This window comes from Aspergillus mulundensis (assembly GCF_003369625.1).
Source record: "Aspergillus mulundensis strain DSM 5745 chromosome Unknown scaffold_1, whole genome shotgun sequence".
Classification (NCBI taxonomy): domain Eukaryota; kingdom Fungi; phylum Ascomycota; class Eurotiomycetes; order Eurotiales; family Aspergillaceae; genus Aspergillus; species Aspergillus mulundensis.
Window position 1 is genome coordinate 2,657,469 of NW_020797889.1, and position 16,615 is coordinate 2,674,083.

Consider the following 16,615-nt stretch of genomic DNA (forward strand, 5'->3'; position numbering starts at 1 on the left):
CGACGAAGGTCGGAAATAATAGAAGCGACAGCATCAAAAAGCCCCAAAATTGTCTGCAAGACAGTTTATTGCCGTAGACAACGGATTTACTCGTCGTCGCTGTCTTCCTCCTCACTCTCGGCGCTCTCGAGCCACTGGAGGAAGGGCTCAGCAGCCTTGCGGACCTTCTTGCTGGTCGAGATGTCGACGTACTTCTTGCTAGCCTTGGAGCACCAGGCCTTAAGAGTTTCCTCCGAGACCAAGTCATTCTGGTAGAAGCCGAGCAGAACGGCGGGAACCTGGGAGATAAGCTCAGGGTGCTCCTTGCCGAGGAAGCGCTCGGTACCGCCAAGGAAGGCCTTCTCGTGGCGCTCGGAGGTGATCATCTTCTTGAGCAGAGGGGCGCGGCCTTCGATCTGCTTAGCAATCTTCTCATCGAAGATGGTCTGAGCAAGAACGGCCAGGGTTCTGTGCTTGGACTCGATACCGAGCTCCTTAGCCTTCAGGTAAATCTCAACGTCTTCGACCTTAGTGATACCGCCCTTCTCCTTAGCAGTGTCCAGGACCCAGCTGCCAAGTTCATCGTAAGCGGTAGGGCCGTCGGCACCCTCGTCATCACCTTCGTCAAGAGCAAGGGCGCGCTTCAGGTCATCGGGAAGTTCCTTGGCACGAGCCTTGACGGCCTCTTCGGAGACGTCAACGTTCCAGTTGTCGTCCTCATTCCCATCCTCAGCCTCGATATCCTGAGCGGCATTGTTGATACGACGAGTAAGTTCATCATCGCTGCCTGCTTCGGGGGCGCCATCTTCGTTGTCGTCGCCGTTGTCAGAGTTACTATCGCCTGGGCTGCCGTTGGTCTCTCCATTGGTGGCATCCTTCTCCTTGTTACGCTCGCGGCGAGACTTCTTGGAAGACTTGTCTTTCTTGCCTTTGCCGGAGGTGTTGTTGCGAAGAATGAAGGTGCTAAGCTTGAGACGGGGATCAACGTCAGAGCGCTGACCACAAGCCTTGCAGTCCAGGATGATTTTCTCGTCCTTAATGATAACATCGGTTTCCGGGTTCTTGCACTTCTTGCAGAGAACGAACTTGGAAATGAAACCGTCAAGATAGTCTTGTAGCTTCCTGGCATCGTGGGCACCGTTGATGATCCAGCGGTCATCGGTAGGCTTGGCATTGGCCTGGGCACCGAGTTCAAAGCCAAAGTACTTGATGACATAGGCAGGAGGACGGCTCAAGGATCCCGCAACCGAGTTAAGGTTGACGATGACAGTCTTGATACCGTTACCCTTACCTTCAATCTTGGACTGCAAGGGTTCCATCTTGTAACGGTAGAAAGGGTCGGAGACATCACGACGGATGTTGATGTTGCTGGGAGCCATGATGACGGTTGTTGTTGACGAGAAATATTTTTTTCAACAAATTCAAAGAGGCGACGACGGACGAGACGAAAAGCGGAAGGAAACCTGGACAAAGGATATATTCAAGAGACAAGACATGCGCCGCGAGTCACTCGATTATTTCTTGGTGGTGAAATGGTGGCGGTTGTTCAGACAGAACCACTAGGACAGATTTTGAAATAGGCAGCAGAAAGCCTTTGCGAGGTTTCAGCCACAGGTCTTCGAGTAGAAACTACAAGGTTTCGGTATAGAGCGAAACGTTTGCAGCTTGAGCGGCAGGTGGTGTTCGAAATCTCTGACGCAGGACGAATACATAGACAACTTCTCGGGTCTTTTCTAATTCTGTGGCTTTCTCTGGCCGGGAGAGAGACAAACCAGCGGGTGGTTCTTCTGGAAGAAAGCGAAGCGGGCGAAAAGTCAGACTCTTGAGGACGCCTTGATTTTGTTGGTGATTCGACAGTCGGCCTGTGCAGTACTAACCAGGAAGATTTGTAGCTGAAAAACCGAGAAGGCGAATTTGCAGCTTCCGCAATGAGGTTTTGACGATGGAACAAAGTCCAAAGCTGATGGGTAGCAAATGAAGCCGATATGAGGAGTTGGCAGTGGTGGTGAGAAAAGAGGAGAAAGAAAGAAAGCGAGATTGAATAAAAGGAACCGACGGTTTCGCCAAGCATCGAGTCTTTCCTTCTTAGTCAGGAAAAGAAAAAATGCGAAAAACCCCACGGCTGAGTCAGGTCAAATGCGCCGAGCTTCCGACCGAGCTCCGAGCCGAGTCACGTGAGCAGACATATTCGCCTGATCTATCAGGCAGAAACCCATTTATTTCCCCGCACGACCCCCGCTCGCCCTCTCCTAAATACTCCGAATCCGCAATCAATGGCTTTGTCTACCCGCCCCTTTTACGACTATTGATCAGAAAATCACCCTTTGTATACGATCTATAATCTTTATACACAATGGCTGCCATATCCCGAGCCTGTCGCATCCGTACGTTTCCCCCTCGATCAGTCGAGTCATGAACCAACTCAATCTCAACTAACCGCAGAATAATCCAGGCAACCCAGCGGTCTTGTACGCCACATCCCCTATCCATACTGGCCGGTTATACTACGTTGAACCATGCTAACCAGGGCGCACCGACAGCATTTGCGACCTGCAAGAGAAATTCGAAAAGGCCATCTTCGAATTTCCCAAGATGTATGCATCCATACCTTACTCACCTTTACCTCCTCTACGACTCCATAAACCCGCAGTGTCAGTGCCCTTCTAACTCGTTCTCCAAAAAGTGTATCCACAACGACGAAGCTCCTCCGCGCAACAAACACCCTCTTAATACCAACCTTCGTCACAACGCAGAACCGCGCCCGACTAGGCCCTACTGTTCCCGCGCTCCAGCAGCACCTCAATGGCCCTAATGTCCGCGCCGACATCGACAAGACGTTATTCTCGATGATCACTCCGGAGCTCGAATCGCTGCTTCCACTCCCGACGAAAGGAGAGACACCGCTTGATGCGATTATTGTCGGTATCGAGACGCATATCTGTGTGACGCAGACGACGCTAGATCTGCTGGAGCGCGGACATCGGGTGTACGTGCTTGTCGATGGGGTCAGTAGTATCAATGTGGAGGAGAGAGCCATTGCGCTGGCGAGGTTGCGGGACGCGGGGGCCATTGTCACGACGAGTGAGAGTATTCTGTTTGAGATCCTGGGAGACGCGAGTCACCAACATTTCAAGGCAATTACGGGACTTGTGAAGGAGACAAAGGAGGAAACTAAGGAGGCATTGGATAAGCTTTCAAAGATCTAGAGCAGGGATTGTTAGAGGAACGTGTATCTCATGTATGTATCAATACGCTAAGAAGCCTGCTATCACGGTGTATGACAACATAATCTGATACTTATGAAGGAGAGCGTCTTCATCCCAAAAATTTGCTTGGCTGGCTGTCGCTGATCAATAAAGTCGTTGTTCAGGCTATGTCGTCACTATTTGATGGATATACCCTGATATATTCCATTCAGGGCATACCCAACCCAAAAATCAGGACGAATTAAGCCACGGGAAGGCCGAGGCACTTCCAATCGGATTGGGGGCGAGAGGCTTCCCCGATCGACTTTCAGGCGACGTCATTGTTGAGGCAGGCTGTGATGATGAGGGCCCCGTGGACTCATTGCCTGAGCCACCGGGCGGTCCAGTACCCGAAACACTTCGATGCATGGTTTTGGACGGTCGAAGCACCTTCATCGTACGTGGTCGAGAAGATTTGCCCGCTCCAGGAGTGTTCAAATCGGACTTTGTGTCGCGCTTCCATGAGCCCCATACACCAGTGGGCTCTGCCTTCGCGACGTTTCCTCCTTGCGTGTCGACTGGTACGGCAGCCTTGACCGGAGCCTGCTGGCCGTCGTCCTTGCCGATCCCTAGTTCATCCGTGGGCCGTGTGGTGCGATTAGTTGCGAACTCGGCGGCAAAATCTCGACCTGAAGAAGGCGCCGGTGGAGGATCTTGGCCAAGGCGAGAGAGCTTCCCAATTACACCGACGGCGGATGGACCATCTATCTCGACACGTTCACTCTTCAAGTCAAGCGACGTTCGAGAAATATTTCCTGGTGAGTTCACGACTCTGGATGCCGTGTGTAGATTCTTGAAAACAGAATCATTTTCGGGCCGCACCAGAGGGATAGAGACCTTATTCCTACCGTCATCCACCATAATAATCTTATCTTGCGAGAACATGATGTCAGCATTGTGGGCACGAAGAATATCGCTTCCAAGAATGATCTGGACCGAGTTGTCGCCCGTACCAACATGGTGAACAAGGAAGCGAATGGTCAAGGTGGGAACTTGAGGTTCAGGGCTACTAGGGCGCGATGAAGCCTGATGCACACTAGCTTCAGGGAGGTACATTGGAAGCTTGATGTATTGCGAGTCCACTTCTTGTACCAGCTGGTCTTCTAGGCCTAGCTTTTGAACCATAGAATAGCCCAGCCAAGATCTATACGATCCACTGCAAACCGCCGCGTAAAGAAGTGATTCGTTGGAGAAATTTGTGGTCAGCCAGCACCGTATTATCGCCGGCACAGGCCCAAGGAGGAATAGACCTGGCGGAGGAACAATAGGCGAGTCACTCATCATCGAACCCATTAACCTGCTGGTTGTCTCTAACCCAAGGCTATTAGTCCGAGCTGAGTGGTGGGAATATCCCGATGAGCTTTGTCTCCCGTCTGACCGATGGGATAGAGATCGTTCGGTTAAAGGAAGGCTTCCCATCCCACTTCCAGTTCTTATTGGAAGCTCACTGCTAGACCGATTGGCTTGTCCGTAATACCCGTGTATGGCACTCTCATCAAACCGAACACTATTCGCTCTCGACGTCCCCCTCCTCGGCTCGTCTTCAGTATCTAGGGCCATGGCACCCATACTCTGATGTTGTCCTTGGTCGAATCCCTTGAAAGTATCGACGGTAGGTTGGAACGCGGGTTCTGTGAAGACACAAGACGCATTAATAACAAGTTCATCGTGACAAACGGCAGCAAACGCAATTCCCATACCTGTCGGTACAGCGCCGCCAACGGAGCTCGGGAAAGGTGAAAGGGGGCCCCAGACACTTTTCAACCTTGCATCCTCGTCCCTCCGGCGTTCAAGCCTTGCAATGCGTTCCGCCTGCTCGATCTGCGTGGCGTGGAGGTCTTTCAACTCTTCAAAAACGCGCCAAATATCGTCGCGTGAGGCAAAGGGATACTGAGCATCCATTGCCGGCTGCAGCGTAAAGACCAAGCAGCACACGCAGCCTTGCTGGAGGGGAATCACTCGAAGACGTTAAGCAAAGAGTGGCTCGCGGGTATCTCAAATGCCGAACCAACAAACATACACATCAAGCAAGAACCCCAGACAGAATCAATATCGTTGCCCACGATAACTCACTCTATGCCGTCTAGCGAGGCCACGTTATCACTCGAAACTCCTCCACCCTCGTAAACTGAGACGGCCCTCCGGCCGTCCGCCCGAAATGCACTGAACAAGTATGTAGTGGTTTCACAAATTGGTAACCTATTTCAAGTCGTGGAATTGATTTGTTGTAGAAGCGAGATGTAAACGAGCGGTATATTTAAAGATGCGGCGAGGGTTCGGGACACGGCGATATAGATGGAAGTTGCGAAGGCGTCGATTTTGGAGACGAGAAGTAGGTTTGGCGTGGGTATACGAAGTACAGGCGTTCGGTTCGAGGACAGCGCGTCCGGGGCAGTGTTCAAATACAACGATCGATTGTTGGACTCAGGTCGGGGCTCCGGATTATTTCGTAACACTGAGACTGAGCACGGGCTGCAGAGGATGTTTCTCTTCCGACGGGTTTCGAAGGGAGGAGGCAGGAGCGAATTCGTCGGCGGGGATTTGATTCGAACTCGAGAATGGGCAGGTGCCAGCAGGATATATTAAGATGAAAGGCTTTGGGAGCAGATAGACAAGACCAATGGTCTGGCAAGATAGAAGCACAAGAGGCCACGGAGGTGGATGTTGGACGGAGAAATCGTGAGGGGATCGTAACATCAACGACACTACATCACAGCCTTGGCGGCTTCAATTCAATTCTAGACCGCTTTTGGATCTATCTTTAACTCGAGTATTTGATGTTTTCAACATGTCTAAAATATACATTCATATCCGGCTAAATACGGAGTAACCGCGATTATACATCATTTCGGGGCTTCCATCCATGCTGGGAACACGTAGGGAAGCTTCCCCGGTGCCTGGTCCGGCCAAGTCGTCTCAATCGCCTCCACAACCTTGTCGTATACAATCCGATAGCCCTCTGCCGTGAGATGCAGCCCTTGATTGGCAAATTAGTAATAGTATCACCATACAGGAAAGGGAACACACACCATCCGTGAATAAGCTCGCGAACTTCTTGTCATTCGACACCTCTCTCGACCCGATAAGCGGATCCCCTTCCTTCCAACCTACGGCCGTCATAAACGCCGTCCAAAGATCAACAACCGGGACATTCAGAGACTCGGCGACCTCACGCGCGGCTTGCGCGTACTCGCGCGTGCGACTGTTCGTCCGCGTAGGGTGGACATTACCCTTGCCCTCGTCAAAGCTTTGAAGTTGGTACTCATTAATCGGAGTTGGAGTAATGATTAGAATGCGCGGCTGCTGGGCAACCGTTGCGGGGTGTTGGACAATTGCCGCGAGATTCTTCTTGTAAACGTCCAAAGGGACGTGCTGATTGTTGTTGGATTCGAGGAGCGATGCGTCGTTGGCCCCGAACCAGATTGTCTACAGTAGGTATTAGCCACCTGCACTTGGCTGGGGAAGTCTTCGGCAGGTATCTGAGCTCACCAGGAACCGGACAGTTGCTATTTCTGGAGTCGGGAAGAACTTCGGAAACACCTTGACTGCATGTGCAGTCGTATACCCACTGCGGACTTGGTTAGTGAAACAAACCATGGTGGTACCTCATCGAGGAATAGGCGCACCCGAATCCGCGGTTTATTACATCTAGCGCTCTCGAGTAGGCTTTGAGAAGATATTAGAGATGGTGTACCACACAAGCAAATGAGAATAGATAGCACTAACCATCCTGTAGCGCAGGCTGGAATCCAAATCCCTGGTCTTGGCTAGAAGACATCTGGGTGATCGAGTCTCCGAAGAGAACAAACTGATCGTAGGGCTTGTACAACGAGTCCTCGGCAGAAGACATGGCGTGTGTTTCTAGATTCAAAGTACCAAAGCGGCTGGGTATAGGATTTTGGATGTTGCTCTTATCTGGGGCAGACGTTGCTTTATATAGTCCGGCCCATAGGTGGATAAACTACAAACCGTTGGCCCCGCAATCAACACAAAGCTTCGGTGATCTCGCAACCAACACTCCGATATCTTATCATTATTTGCTAGCCAGCCTCATATAGATACTATATTGCATCAATTACTTATTCGAATCCTCATATAGAGAACGAAGGTCAAATCGAGTATACAATGTCGTCCTTCCGATAGTTATTGCAGACATGTCCGAGATATATATCCCTTCACTGACGGAGTACTAACGCCACTTCGATCCGGCAACATGAACCGGAATTATCAAGAGGAAGCTGAAAACGAACATAAGACCACCTGCAACACCCGAGCTCGCAGCAACACCGACGTTGCTAAACATGTCAGGGAACCTATGTCGCGGCTAGTTAGATACGCTTTATGCAAGCAGCAGATAAAGAACCAGGAGGCATACCAGAACGGCCCAATGAAACCCCATATTTGTCTCACAAACGTAACGAAGACCCCGACACTACCAGAGTCCTGGGGATAAGAGTCCACAGCGTACGTGACCAGCACCGTGGTCACCAGCTGGTTCCCGAAAGCTGCTATCGCCGTGCCAACTATTGGCGAAACCTGCCAATGACCTTCAGGTGCCTGCTGCGTGCACACCAAGAATACTATCACCCCGACAATTGTTAGAAGAACGCCGGGATAGCTGAGCCAGAGACGAAACTCTGGGTCTGGTCTAGCTCGGAGTTTGCGGGTGCGGCGGTTCATCCAGAGATCAGACATGGAACCGCCGATTTGCTCGCCGAGAATGGTGCCAATTATGACGCCCAGGAATTGGAGCCCAACCTGTTCTGCGTTGAGGCCGAATTTCTCCTGCAGGAGTTGGGGGACTTCAACGGTGATCAGGACGCTTCCGAATAGGAAGACCATGGCGTATGCGAAAGCAGGTATGAAAACTGTTGGTTGGACGACTAGCGTCAGGGGATGGTAGAACTCGCTTAACCTCAGGGGCGTTGGATCTATGCGGCGGAAGGAGAGATATCGTCTGAAGAAGTTGGACGAAGAACCTTTCTCCTCGTTGCTGGTGATATAGCGGGTCTCGGCGCCAAAAAACACATACAAGATAAACTGCACCCCGTTGATTATTGCTAAGACCCAGAATATCCAGCGATACCCGGCACGATTTGCGACGAATCCGAAAATCAAGGGCCCTGGACAGATATATATCAGCAGGCCGCAGTATAAAGTAGTTTCCGGAAATGAGACTAACCGACTGGAACACCTAGGGTAACCATCAACGTCCAGATGCCCATATATCGGCCACGCTCCTTTCGGAAGAAAGTTTCTGTTACAACTGCACTGCCAATAGCCGCAGCAGGTGAGATGAAGAACGCAGTTAGGGCTCTGCAGGCTGCCATCGAGGCATAGTCTGGGCTTTTCGCGCAACCAATGTTGCAAACGAGACTCAGAATAGTTGATAACAGGAATATAGGACGACGGCCGTATCGATTGGATAGAGGCTTCCAGAATAAAGGTGCTCCACCCAAGACAGCGATCTGCAGCGAAGTCAGGTAACTGGCTCTCTGTATGCTAACTCCGAGGTCGACGGAGATATCTTCGTATGCTGGGATTATAGAAGCCGTGAAGGTGGACATGCATGCGTGGAAGGCGACGAGAATAAGGTTTGTCACTTTCTAAAACACGGACTCACGTCAGTGATGAACCGCTACTCTGGACTGCAACATCGTACCTTCCAGCGAGGCCAGTTGTAAGGGTCTGCGTGGGATGCACTTGGAAGAGGGTCCAAGTCTAGAGTTCCATGGCGCTGGAGGAGATACTCGCGATGTGCCTCTGATAGATGAGAAGCGGCTGATTCGGATGCAGAAGCGCCGTCCTTTTCTCCTGCTTCCTCGACAAACTCGCTGCCGTCCTTTTCCTCGCCCGGTGCATTGATCTTAATAGGAATAGGCTGGGACGGGACTTCGGTAACTTCAGATGCCATGTTGCTATGACCAAGTTACAATGAACGGCAGAGAAAATAATATGGAGATGAAGATCAGGAAAGGGTGATCTGGGGTAATGGCAGGTCCACCCCCGGATGAACTGGAGAGAGGGGTGCCATAGATATAGCATCCCCAGGATCTGTGGCGAACCTCGGGCTGACAAACACACGAGCTTGCGCAATCCCTTCTGCAGCGCAATATAGTCTTGACACAAACGGTTGGGGAGATGTGGGAATAGGGGCGTAAGATAACAGGCGTAAAGAAATCGTGGGGAGTCGTGGGGAAGGGCCGGCATCCCCACAGGATTATGAATTCATCTGGCAGGAGACTATCCAGTATAAGCAAAGAAATGATTAGTCTGTCAGGCTAGTCGTCTAGTAGCAGACCTGGTATTTGAAGTGTGGAGAGCATCGGGGTTGTGGGAGGGTGAAGTGCGGAGTTAAGATGGCTTTCTTTGCTAAGCTTTACTTGGAACCCGCGGCCACAAACCTCTTAGAAGCTTGGAAAATCTCGGCATTATGCACTTTGAAGCTCGACATACAATTTGTCTTGCCTGTTCACTCAACTTAGCTCCATTCATGATTAGACTCAGACCCAGCCTGGGACCAGACCAGTCATCCTCCCCACCCGGTGTTGGTAAAAGGTGCTGACACTAGGAAGGACTTTGTTGGTGTCAACCTGTAACTTATGAATAGAAGTAAGTACTAACAACCCGGTGGCCCAGGACTAAAAAGATATTGATCGGTTATGGCTAGGCCATGATGCCGGCTGATAGAAGACTGACGGCAAAGTAGAGATGGGCATTCCTGGGGTCTGGCAGCACCAATGGACCAACTGCAAAAGCGCAGAACTGGGTGAGATTCTAAGGTCCTCATCTCTGCAAGGCGTGGACCATGGAGGGAAAGAGAAAGTATACCTTATTAGGTAACATGCCATCTGGGCGGCTTCATGTACTTTAATTCTTCAACATATCAAGTTCAACCTTCAAGCTATGGCCATAAAACTCCCTAATAGGCCGAAGAAGTCCATTCCCAGAAAAAAAAGATGATGCTTCTTTATTTTTGCCTATTGGGTTGGGGACTAGTATGGATATGGGGAGACCCAGTTTATATATAAGCCTAGAAACGTACGACTCTGTTAGGAACAATATACCTCTGCCAGAGAGACTATTTAGATTTAGTATCCATAGAAGACTTTGAGAAACAAGGAACTGCCAATCAAGCACTTCATTGAGTGCCTGCATCGTGATCGTATCAAACAGATAGTCGGATGCCCTACGTATTCTGGCCAGGTTCTTTAGTAAATCCACAACAAAATCAGCTTGCTTTTGATAATTCCCCATAATTTATCTGCGTTGCTTGCTTTTTGTTATCCTTGATCTTTCCATGATGGCTGGGCCCTTAAAAACTTAGGGCTAGAGCAACGTCCGCTTATGCTGTGCTATCTAGGCTTACATAAGTGCGACAGGTATCCTACCTGATGATTCAGAGCTGCAAGGGTACTGGATTGATGTGTCTGCGGTCACTGCGGTGAAGACTTCATTATGCCTGATCCACCTTGCTGACATGGCTTACTTGGCCGCTGGGTAATATAACCGGACCTCAGGCTGTGGTTCCAGCATCTTAGTCAATGCAAGGGAAGTTAGGGGACTTGAGGGCCATCCTCAAGGACTACCTTGCCCAAGAGACTAAGTAAAGACCTTTATTCGAGATGAAAAGTGCGCTTCTTGTTCCAGGGCTTTGTAACACAAGGTGACTGTGACATTGCTGGTCTCCCTTATCTGCCGAACCAGTTCTTTGTCCGAGACCTCGTATGCATATCTCCTTAAGAATGCCACAGAAATGGAAAGGGGTAAAATCTCGAATTGACACTAGAGGATTTTAGATCCGGCCTCGCTCCAGAGAGTCCAAAGTGCTAGACAGTCGAGTCCGCAGGTGTCATACGGTGACCATCGTCGTATCCATTCTTCTCAAAACAGGGTACCCTGGACGTGCGTGCTATTATTCGCAGCAGATAAACGTAGAAGCTCTAGGCAAGGGGCAAGCCACCGGTAGTGACACCCGGCCGGTACGTACCTTTCTCGGACACCCGGTAGCCTGATCCAGACTCGAGCGTTGGGCGCTGGTGGGGTTGTTGCTTCTTCAATCTGCCGGCAGGGAGAGCTTTCCCTGGGAAAATTGCTTGGCGAGTCGCGAGGGTGCAGCTTAAACTCCAAACCATCCCAGGACAAAGCTTCCTGGTGCTGTGAGTGGCGGATCCGTATGCTGGCCCCAGTCCACCCCCGTCACGTCACGGGTCGTCCGCCCAATCCACGAGCACATCAGCTAGTGGCAGCTTAGGTAACCACTGCTGGAGCTCGAATATCTGTGTGGTGTGCCCAGTGTCTTTCTTCCTCTGGAAGAACTCAGGTACCCCCGACTCCAATTGTCGCAACTTATCACACTACCCGCCTATACCCATCCTCCACGGAGCCATGCCCACCTAGCCGGCTCGCAGACATCACGATATGTCGTCTCGGCCATTTGAAAGACCTCTCCTGCCTGTGCCGTCTGCTGTCGCTTCTCCAGTGGGGAATACCATCCGGCCTCGGGTCAAGAAGGCTTCGTTGGCTTGCACGGAGTGCCGGAAACGCAAATCAAAGGCAACCCGACTTCTGGTTCGTTTCTTTGCCGTGATTCCTTTTATTGACTTTTTTCATAGTGCGTTGGTCTTCCTCCGCCCTGCGAGCGTTGCCGTCGCCTAAACACAGAATGTATCCTCGATGAAGAAAGTGACCGTCGTCGTCGCGGCGTCCTTGAGCGCAGATTAGATGCCTTGGAGCAAGACCGCACGCTACTAGTGAGGTTGGTGGACAGCATTCGCGATGGTAGCCAGGAAGAGGCTAGTAGAGTCCTGAGCTACATTCGGAGTGACGCTTCACTAGATGACATTCGGCATTATCTGTCACAAAGTTCGTCACCCGCCGATAGTGAGCATGTGCCCAAGCAGGTAATACCCATCTCATCCCTGCCGTTCGAGTCATACAAACTATGACCTTGTGCTTAGTTTTTAGTAGAGATTCAATCCTCTTTATCGTGTACCGGCTTGGCCATGGACTTCAGTGACGGATGATAGCAATTATATCTCCCATCTCATATCCCTCTACTTCTCTTGGAACTCTCCTGTACAAAAGTGGATTGATCGCGATCTGTTTATCAGAGACATGCAGAGTGGGAACAAAGACTCGCAGTTCTGCTCTCCCTTTCTTGTCAATGCGGTCCTGGCGGTTGCTTGCGTAAGTGTTGCCCCTGCTGAATGGGAAAGCATCCAACGCGATGGTTATTTACCAGTCTGACTCTACTAGTGCTACTGCGACATATCGGAAACAAGTTATGCGCTCGACGTTGCCTTACCGGGGAAACAAGATTTTCATGACGAAGCAAAACGGCTACTTGACCAGGAGGAGGACAAGCTTTCTCTCACAAGCTTTCAAGGCCGCTGTGAACTATACTTGAGGTGACAACGTCCACCTTCTACTTCTGAACGGCATGCTAAATTGGGTTGCTAGCACGTGGATCATGGGCAAGCACATGCTCGGATGGCAGTACTTGGTCGATGTTGCGGACTGTGCTCGGCAGCTCATGACTCGAAGGAATGCCATCTCACTGGAGTCTGACAAAAATGCCATTGAGCTACTTTATGCTTTTGATACTGCAATAACTGGATCATTTAGTGCTCTGTCGTAAGTGCATCTATTGACCCCCCGATACCATCTGACTGGCCTATAGTATCGCGTACCCTAGTCTTCATAAACAGTCGAACATGCCGAAGCCTACTACATATAACCTGCTTCCACCAGACCATAACCCAAAAGATGTGTGGTGGCCATATACTGTTGATGATGGATCAGAGATAATGCCGGTACCTGTGCCAGCACATTCGAACTGCGTCAGCGCTGAGCTGTTCAAGCTTCAACTGGTATTATGGGAAATTTCGAACAATCCTTTTCAGAGCATAGAGCAGCTTTGCTCCACCAAAGAGGAGATGGCGGACGTCTTCCACGAACGATTAAAACAATGGGCACTCGAGCTTCCTGAATGTCTGACGCAGGCCAGCTTAGTGGATATTACGCCGATCCCGGCAGTTCTCAACATGCAGTGAGTAAATACTCACATCCCTTGTTCTTACTATACTAAGACTGCCGCCCTACCAGCTTAAGTTACCATAGTGCCGTCATTAATATATATGATGGCATCAAGATCCTCAGTGACGGCCTTTCTCCCATAAACAAGGTCCAGGCCATGCGGTTATCCTCCGCTCGTACCATCTGCTCCCTCCTCGAGATTTTTGTTTCACGTTGGTCTGTGATATACATGCCCTTCATCTATATACGCTACGCAAATATTGCATTGTCCATCCTGCTTGCCGACTTAGACAACTCGGAAAGTAGAGGGCATTTCATAAGCTCCTATACTGCTCTTCATACGCTGTCAATACGGTTTCCAATAGCAAAGGAGGTGTTGCAGCTTATTCTAGAGCAGGCTAGGCAGCTGCAAACGGATCTCCCCGGCGAGATCCTTTGCATGAACTAGCACTCTGAGCTGGAGTTAAGCAAGGAGCTTGTTGGTTGGTCAGGCGAACCATAGAGCCTGATTCTCGAGTCTTGTCTATTGCTAGTGTCGGTGAATGGGTCGTATACGGTGTTCTTCGTGGACATTTGCCTCTATCTAGAAGGGTCCGAGAGTCAACATAGACATTGAGAGTTATGACAAGCAGAAGTCGTCATACCCTCAAACTAATGTTCATGCCGATTTTTCTCAATGAACCATGTCTTTATAGTTCCTCACGGTGCTGTCTGGATGCAGTGGGTCCAGTATGTTGACGGACAAATGATCCCACGTCGTTCATTGGTCCCGCCGAAGAAGTATAATGATGCCAAAACTATAATTATGCTGAGGTACGCACTCTTACATCAGCATCACCAGACTCCGTGCACAGTGCTACTGTACCGCCTTCCGAATGCGTTTTGCCCCTCTCTTCCCCTTGATCGTCTCCTCATGCGACTCGGCAGTCGTGACGATAATAGCCCTGCATCTGGCATTCCACGCCAATGATGAATGTTGTTACCTTTTCTCTCAATCCCTGCGCTTAGAACTTCCTTTTTATTTTCTTTTTTCCGCCGCCAGCTCCCTGGGCAAGACACTGCATCTACCCGGAGCTCCTGTCCGACTCATGCGTTATCGCAAACCATGATCTGCAGCTCCTGCATCGTACGACCGGCAGAAGAACTCCAGAAGCTTCATGGCGGTTGAGCCGCCAATCTGTGTTCAAATCGTGTGATTGATTAAGTTTCTGAACTTCAACACCGGCATATTTCGACCACAGTTACCTTACGCCCCCCCCTGCCTGATCACCCGAGACAGCAACATACACCATGGCCTCCTCCATATCCCCATATCCGTCGCCCGACTCCGAAGACGGGTCCTTAGTCCCAACCCGCGAGCGGACCAACAGCATGTCGGAATCCTCTCGCTCCGGTAGCACAAGCATGGCCGACAATTCTCAGAGGAGATCAATCCAGTTCAACATCGGATTGTCCGAGTCACAGCCCCCTTCACGCTCTAGTAGCACGACCGGCCGGAAGAACTCGCAGCCTGATGTACATGAAAGGGATCTGAAGGTTCCGGGACGAGGCCACTCACCTCCACCACCTCAGTGAGTTACTGACGCCTCCGTTACTGACGTGCTACTTTGCTAATCGACTGCTTTGTTAGGACCTACGAACGAGGTGTTTCCTTCGATAACTTTGATAACCCGGATACCCCGGACTTCTCCCTCACCCTTAACTACAAACACAAAGGCTACCAGCTCAGCCGTCGCAGCCGTACATTCCTCTGCGGCACCGATCTAAACGATTACTCGGACTTTGCCCTTGAATGGCTCATTGATGAACTGGTGGACGATGGCGATGAAATCGTCTGCCTGCGGGTAGTCGAAAAAGACTCTAGCATTGCGAGTGATGCTGCGGTTGAGGCTGGAAAGTACCGCCAGGAGGCCGAGAGGCTGTTCGAGCAGGTCATCCAGAAAAATAGCCAGAATGAAAAGGCGATCAGTCTGGTCTTGGAGTTGGCCGTCGGCAAGGTTCATGATATCATACAGCGCATGGTACGTTCATAACCTGTCCTCACTCTTGAGGCTGCTTATGTTAACATACCATAGATCAAAATCTACGAACCTGCCGTCCTAGTGGTTGGCACCAGGGGCAAAAATCTGAATGGAGTCCAGGCCCTCCTTCCCGGTTCTGTCTCGAAGTGGTGTTTGCAGACTTCACCAATCCCTGTCATCGTGGCGCGTCCTCCGACAAAGAGGGAGAAAAAGAAGAAGAAACGTCTTGCAGATCCCACCAGGCGCAGCTACAATCATATTTTAGAATTGAGCGAACAACGGGGAAGCCACATCTTCTCTGCACCATCAAGCCGAAATAGCAGCGTTTCGAAATTGCCAGACGAAGAGGCCGCTGTAGCAGCTGCTCTCGGTCTCCCCCAGACCTATACCACCTCGCGATCTTCACTTTCTACTTCCGAGCGCAGCAGCGTCAGCCATGATGGACCTCTGACTCCCATGGCCGATTCACTGGAAGCTATCAACAAATCTTTAGCATCAGATCTCTCTCTTGCCGACAACGCAAATGCCAATGGAAACGTCGGTACATCGCCTAACGATTTATTGTCCCCCGCTGGTGATATCCCGTCGCCGGTAGATGGGTCGGGTGATCCCACGCCAGAAGCAAGAAGTCCAGAAGTGAACATCCCAGTGATTGTGACAGACGATATCCCTGACGACACCAAGGCCAAGCGTCGTTCGCTGTAATTGCGAACACGTGATGCATGCATGCATTGCATACGAATTCCCTTTATTTCATCTCAGAACTATTCGAGCATTTCTATTTGTCTCAACTACCGATACAGATCACGGCCGTTATTGCAGAATCGAGGCGTCTATGGAATATGGATGCATTCGACACATCATAGCATAAGATACACTACACACATACAGGTATACACCTAAAGCGAGCGTGGGCTTTTCAGTTTCTCTTTGCATTTCTAGGCATTCGCAGAAATACAACTCTTCTCTTCTCTCCTCTCTCTGCCCTCCCCGTTTCACAACTAGTAGTCCACTGCAATCTCGATCTTGATCAATGTAGGCACCATACCAGGCCCATGGTTTCTGTAACTCGGCACTACGCATAATGGTCTAATGATATCCCCACGGAACCAACAACGAGAAAATAGAGGCAGCTGTCCAGTCCGTATGCGAGGTCCCCTCAGCAGACTACGAACCGCATCGAAGAACAAAAGTCATAAGAATCAGAACCCAAGTAACCTTTTTTCAAGTAGAGAGATTGCATTGCGTCTAGATTCAAAACAAGACATAAGGGCCAGAAGCAAATTCAACGCCGCCAGCACACGTACCCAACCAGCTATTGTTCTTTAGCTC

General features: G+C 50.5%; 7 protein-coding genes across 7 annotated transcripts; 3 read left to right on the forward strand and 4 right to left on the reverse strand.

Annotated features, from left to right (window-relative positions):
- Positions 1 to 86: 86 nt before the first annotated feature.
- On the reverse strand, positions 87 to 1,358 carry DSM5745_02373 (translation initiation factor eIF5; the record flags this gene model as incomplete). The annotated part of the gene is made up of 1 exon (XM_026744389.1): positions 87 to 1,358. One exon carries the CDS (start codon positions 1,356 to 1,358, stop codon positions 87 to 89), a length of 1,272 nt encoding a protein of 423 aa, XP_026607552.1.
- Positions 1,359 to 2,332: 974 nt separating this feature from the next.
- Positions 2,333 to 3,185, forward strand: DSM5745_02374 (putative isochorismatase family hydrolase; the record flags this gene model as incomplete). The annotated part of the gene is made up of 4 exons (XM_026744390.1): positions 2,333 to 2,363; positions 2,432 to 2,447; positions 2,520 to 2,573; positions 2,663 to 3,185. 4 exons carry the CDS (start codon positions 2,333 to 2,335, stop codon positions 3,183 to 3,185), a joined length of 624 nt encoding a protein of 207 aa, XP_026607553.1.
- A 231-nt stretch (positions 3,186 to 3,416) lies between these two features.
- On the reverse strand, positions 3,417 to 5,126 carry DSM5745_02375 (uncharacterized protein; the record flags this gene model as incomplete). Its single annotated transcript, XM_026744391.1, has 1 exon — positions 3,417 to 5,126. One exon carries the CDS (start codon positions 5,124 to 5,126, stop codon positions 3,417 to 3,419), a length of 1,710 nt encoding a protein of 569 aa, XP_026607554.1.
- A 941-nt stretch (positions 5,127 to 6,067) lies between these two features.
- Positions 6,068 to 7,074, reverse strand: DSM5745_02376 (SGNH/GDSL hydrolase family protein; the record flags this gene model as incomplete). The annotated part of the gene is made up of 5 exons (XM_026744392.1): positions 6,068 to 6,201; positions 6,254 to 6,650; positions 6,714 to 6,792; positions 6,851 to 6,890; positions 6,951 to 7,074. The coding sequence occupies 5 exons, from the start codon at positions 7,072 to 7,074 to the stop codon at positions 6,068 to 6,070; spliced, it is 774 nt and encodes a 257-aa protein (XP_026607555.1).
- Positions 7,075 to 7,413: 339 nt separating this feature from the next.
- On the reverse strand, positions 7,414 to 9,138 carry DSM5745_02377 (putative MFS transporter; the record flags this gene model as incomplete). Its single annotated transcript, XM_026744393.1, has 4 exons — positions 7,414 to 7,537; positions 7,600 to 8,347; positions 8,407 to 8,830; positions 8,887 to 9,138. The coding sequence occupies 4 exons, from the start codon at positions 9,136 to 9,138 to the stop codon at positions 7,414 to 7,416; spliced, it is 1,548 nt and encodes a 515-aa protein (XP_026607556.1).
- Positions 9,139 to 11,645: 2,507 nt separating this feature from the next.
- DSM5745_02378 (putative Zn(II)2Cys6 transcription factor) lies at positions 11,646 to 13,710 on the forward strand (the record flags this gene model as incomplete). Its single annotated transcript, XM_026744394.1, has 7 exons — positions 11,646 to 11,795; positions 11,840 to 12,127; positions 12,195 to 12,413; positions 12,483 to 12,634; positions 12,687 to 12,860; positions 12,907 to 13,275; positions 13,347 to 13,710. 7 exons carry the CDS (start codon positions 11,646 to 11,648, stop codon positions 13,708 to 13,710), a joined length of 1,716 nt encoding a protein of 571 aa, XP_026607557.1.
- Positions 13,711 to 14,552: 842 nt separating this feature from the next.
- On the forward strand, positions 14,553 to 15,988 carry DSM5745_02379 (universal stress protein; the record flags this gene model as incomplete). Its single annotated transcript, XM_026744395.1, has 3 exons — positions 14,553 to 14,833; positions 14,893 to 15,283; positions 15,338 to 15,988. The coding sequence occupies 3 exons, from the start codon at positions 14,553 to 14,555 to the stop codon at positions 15,986 to 15,988; spliced, it is 1,323 nt and encodes a 440-aa protein (XP_026607558.1).
- Between the last annotated feature and the right edge of the window lie 627 nt (positions 15,989 to 16,615).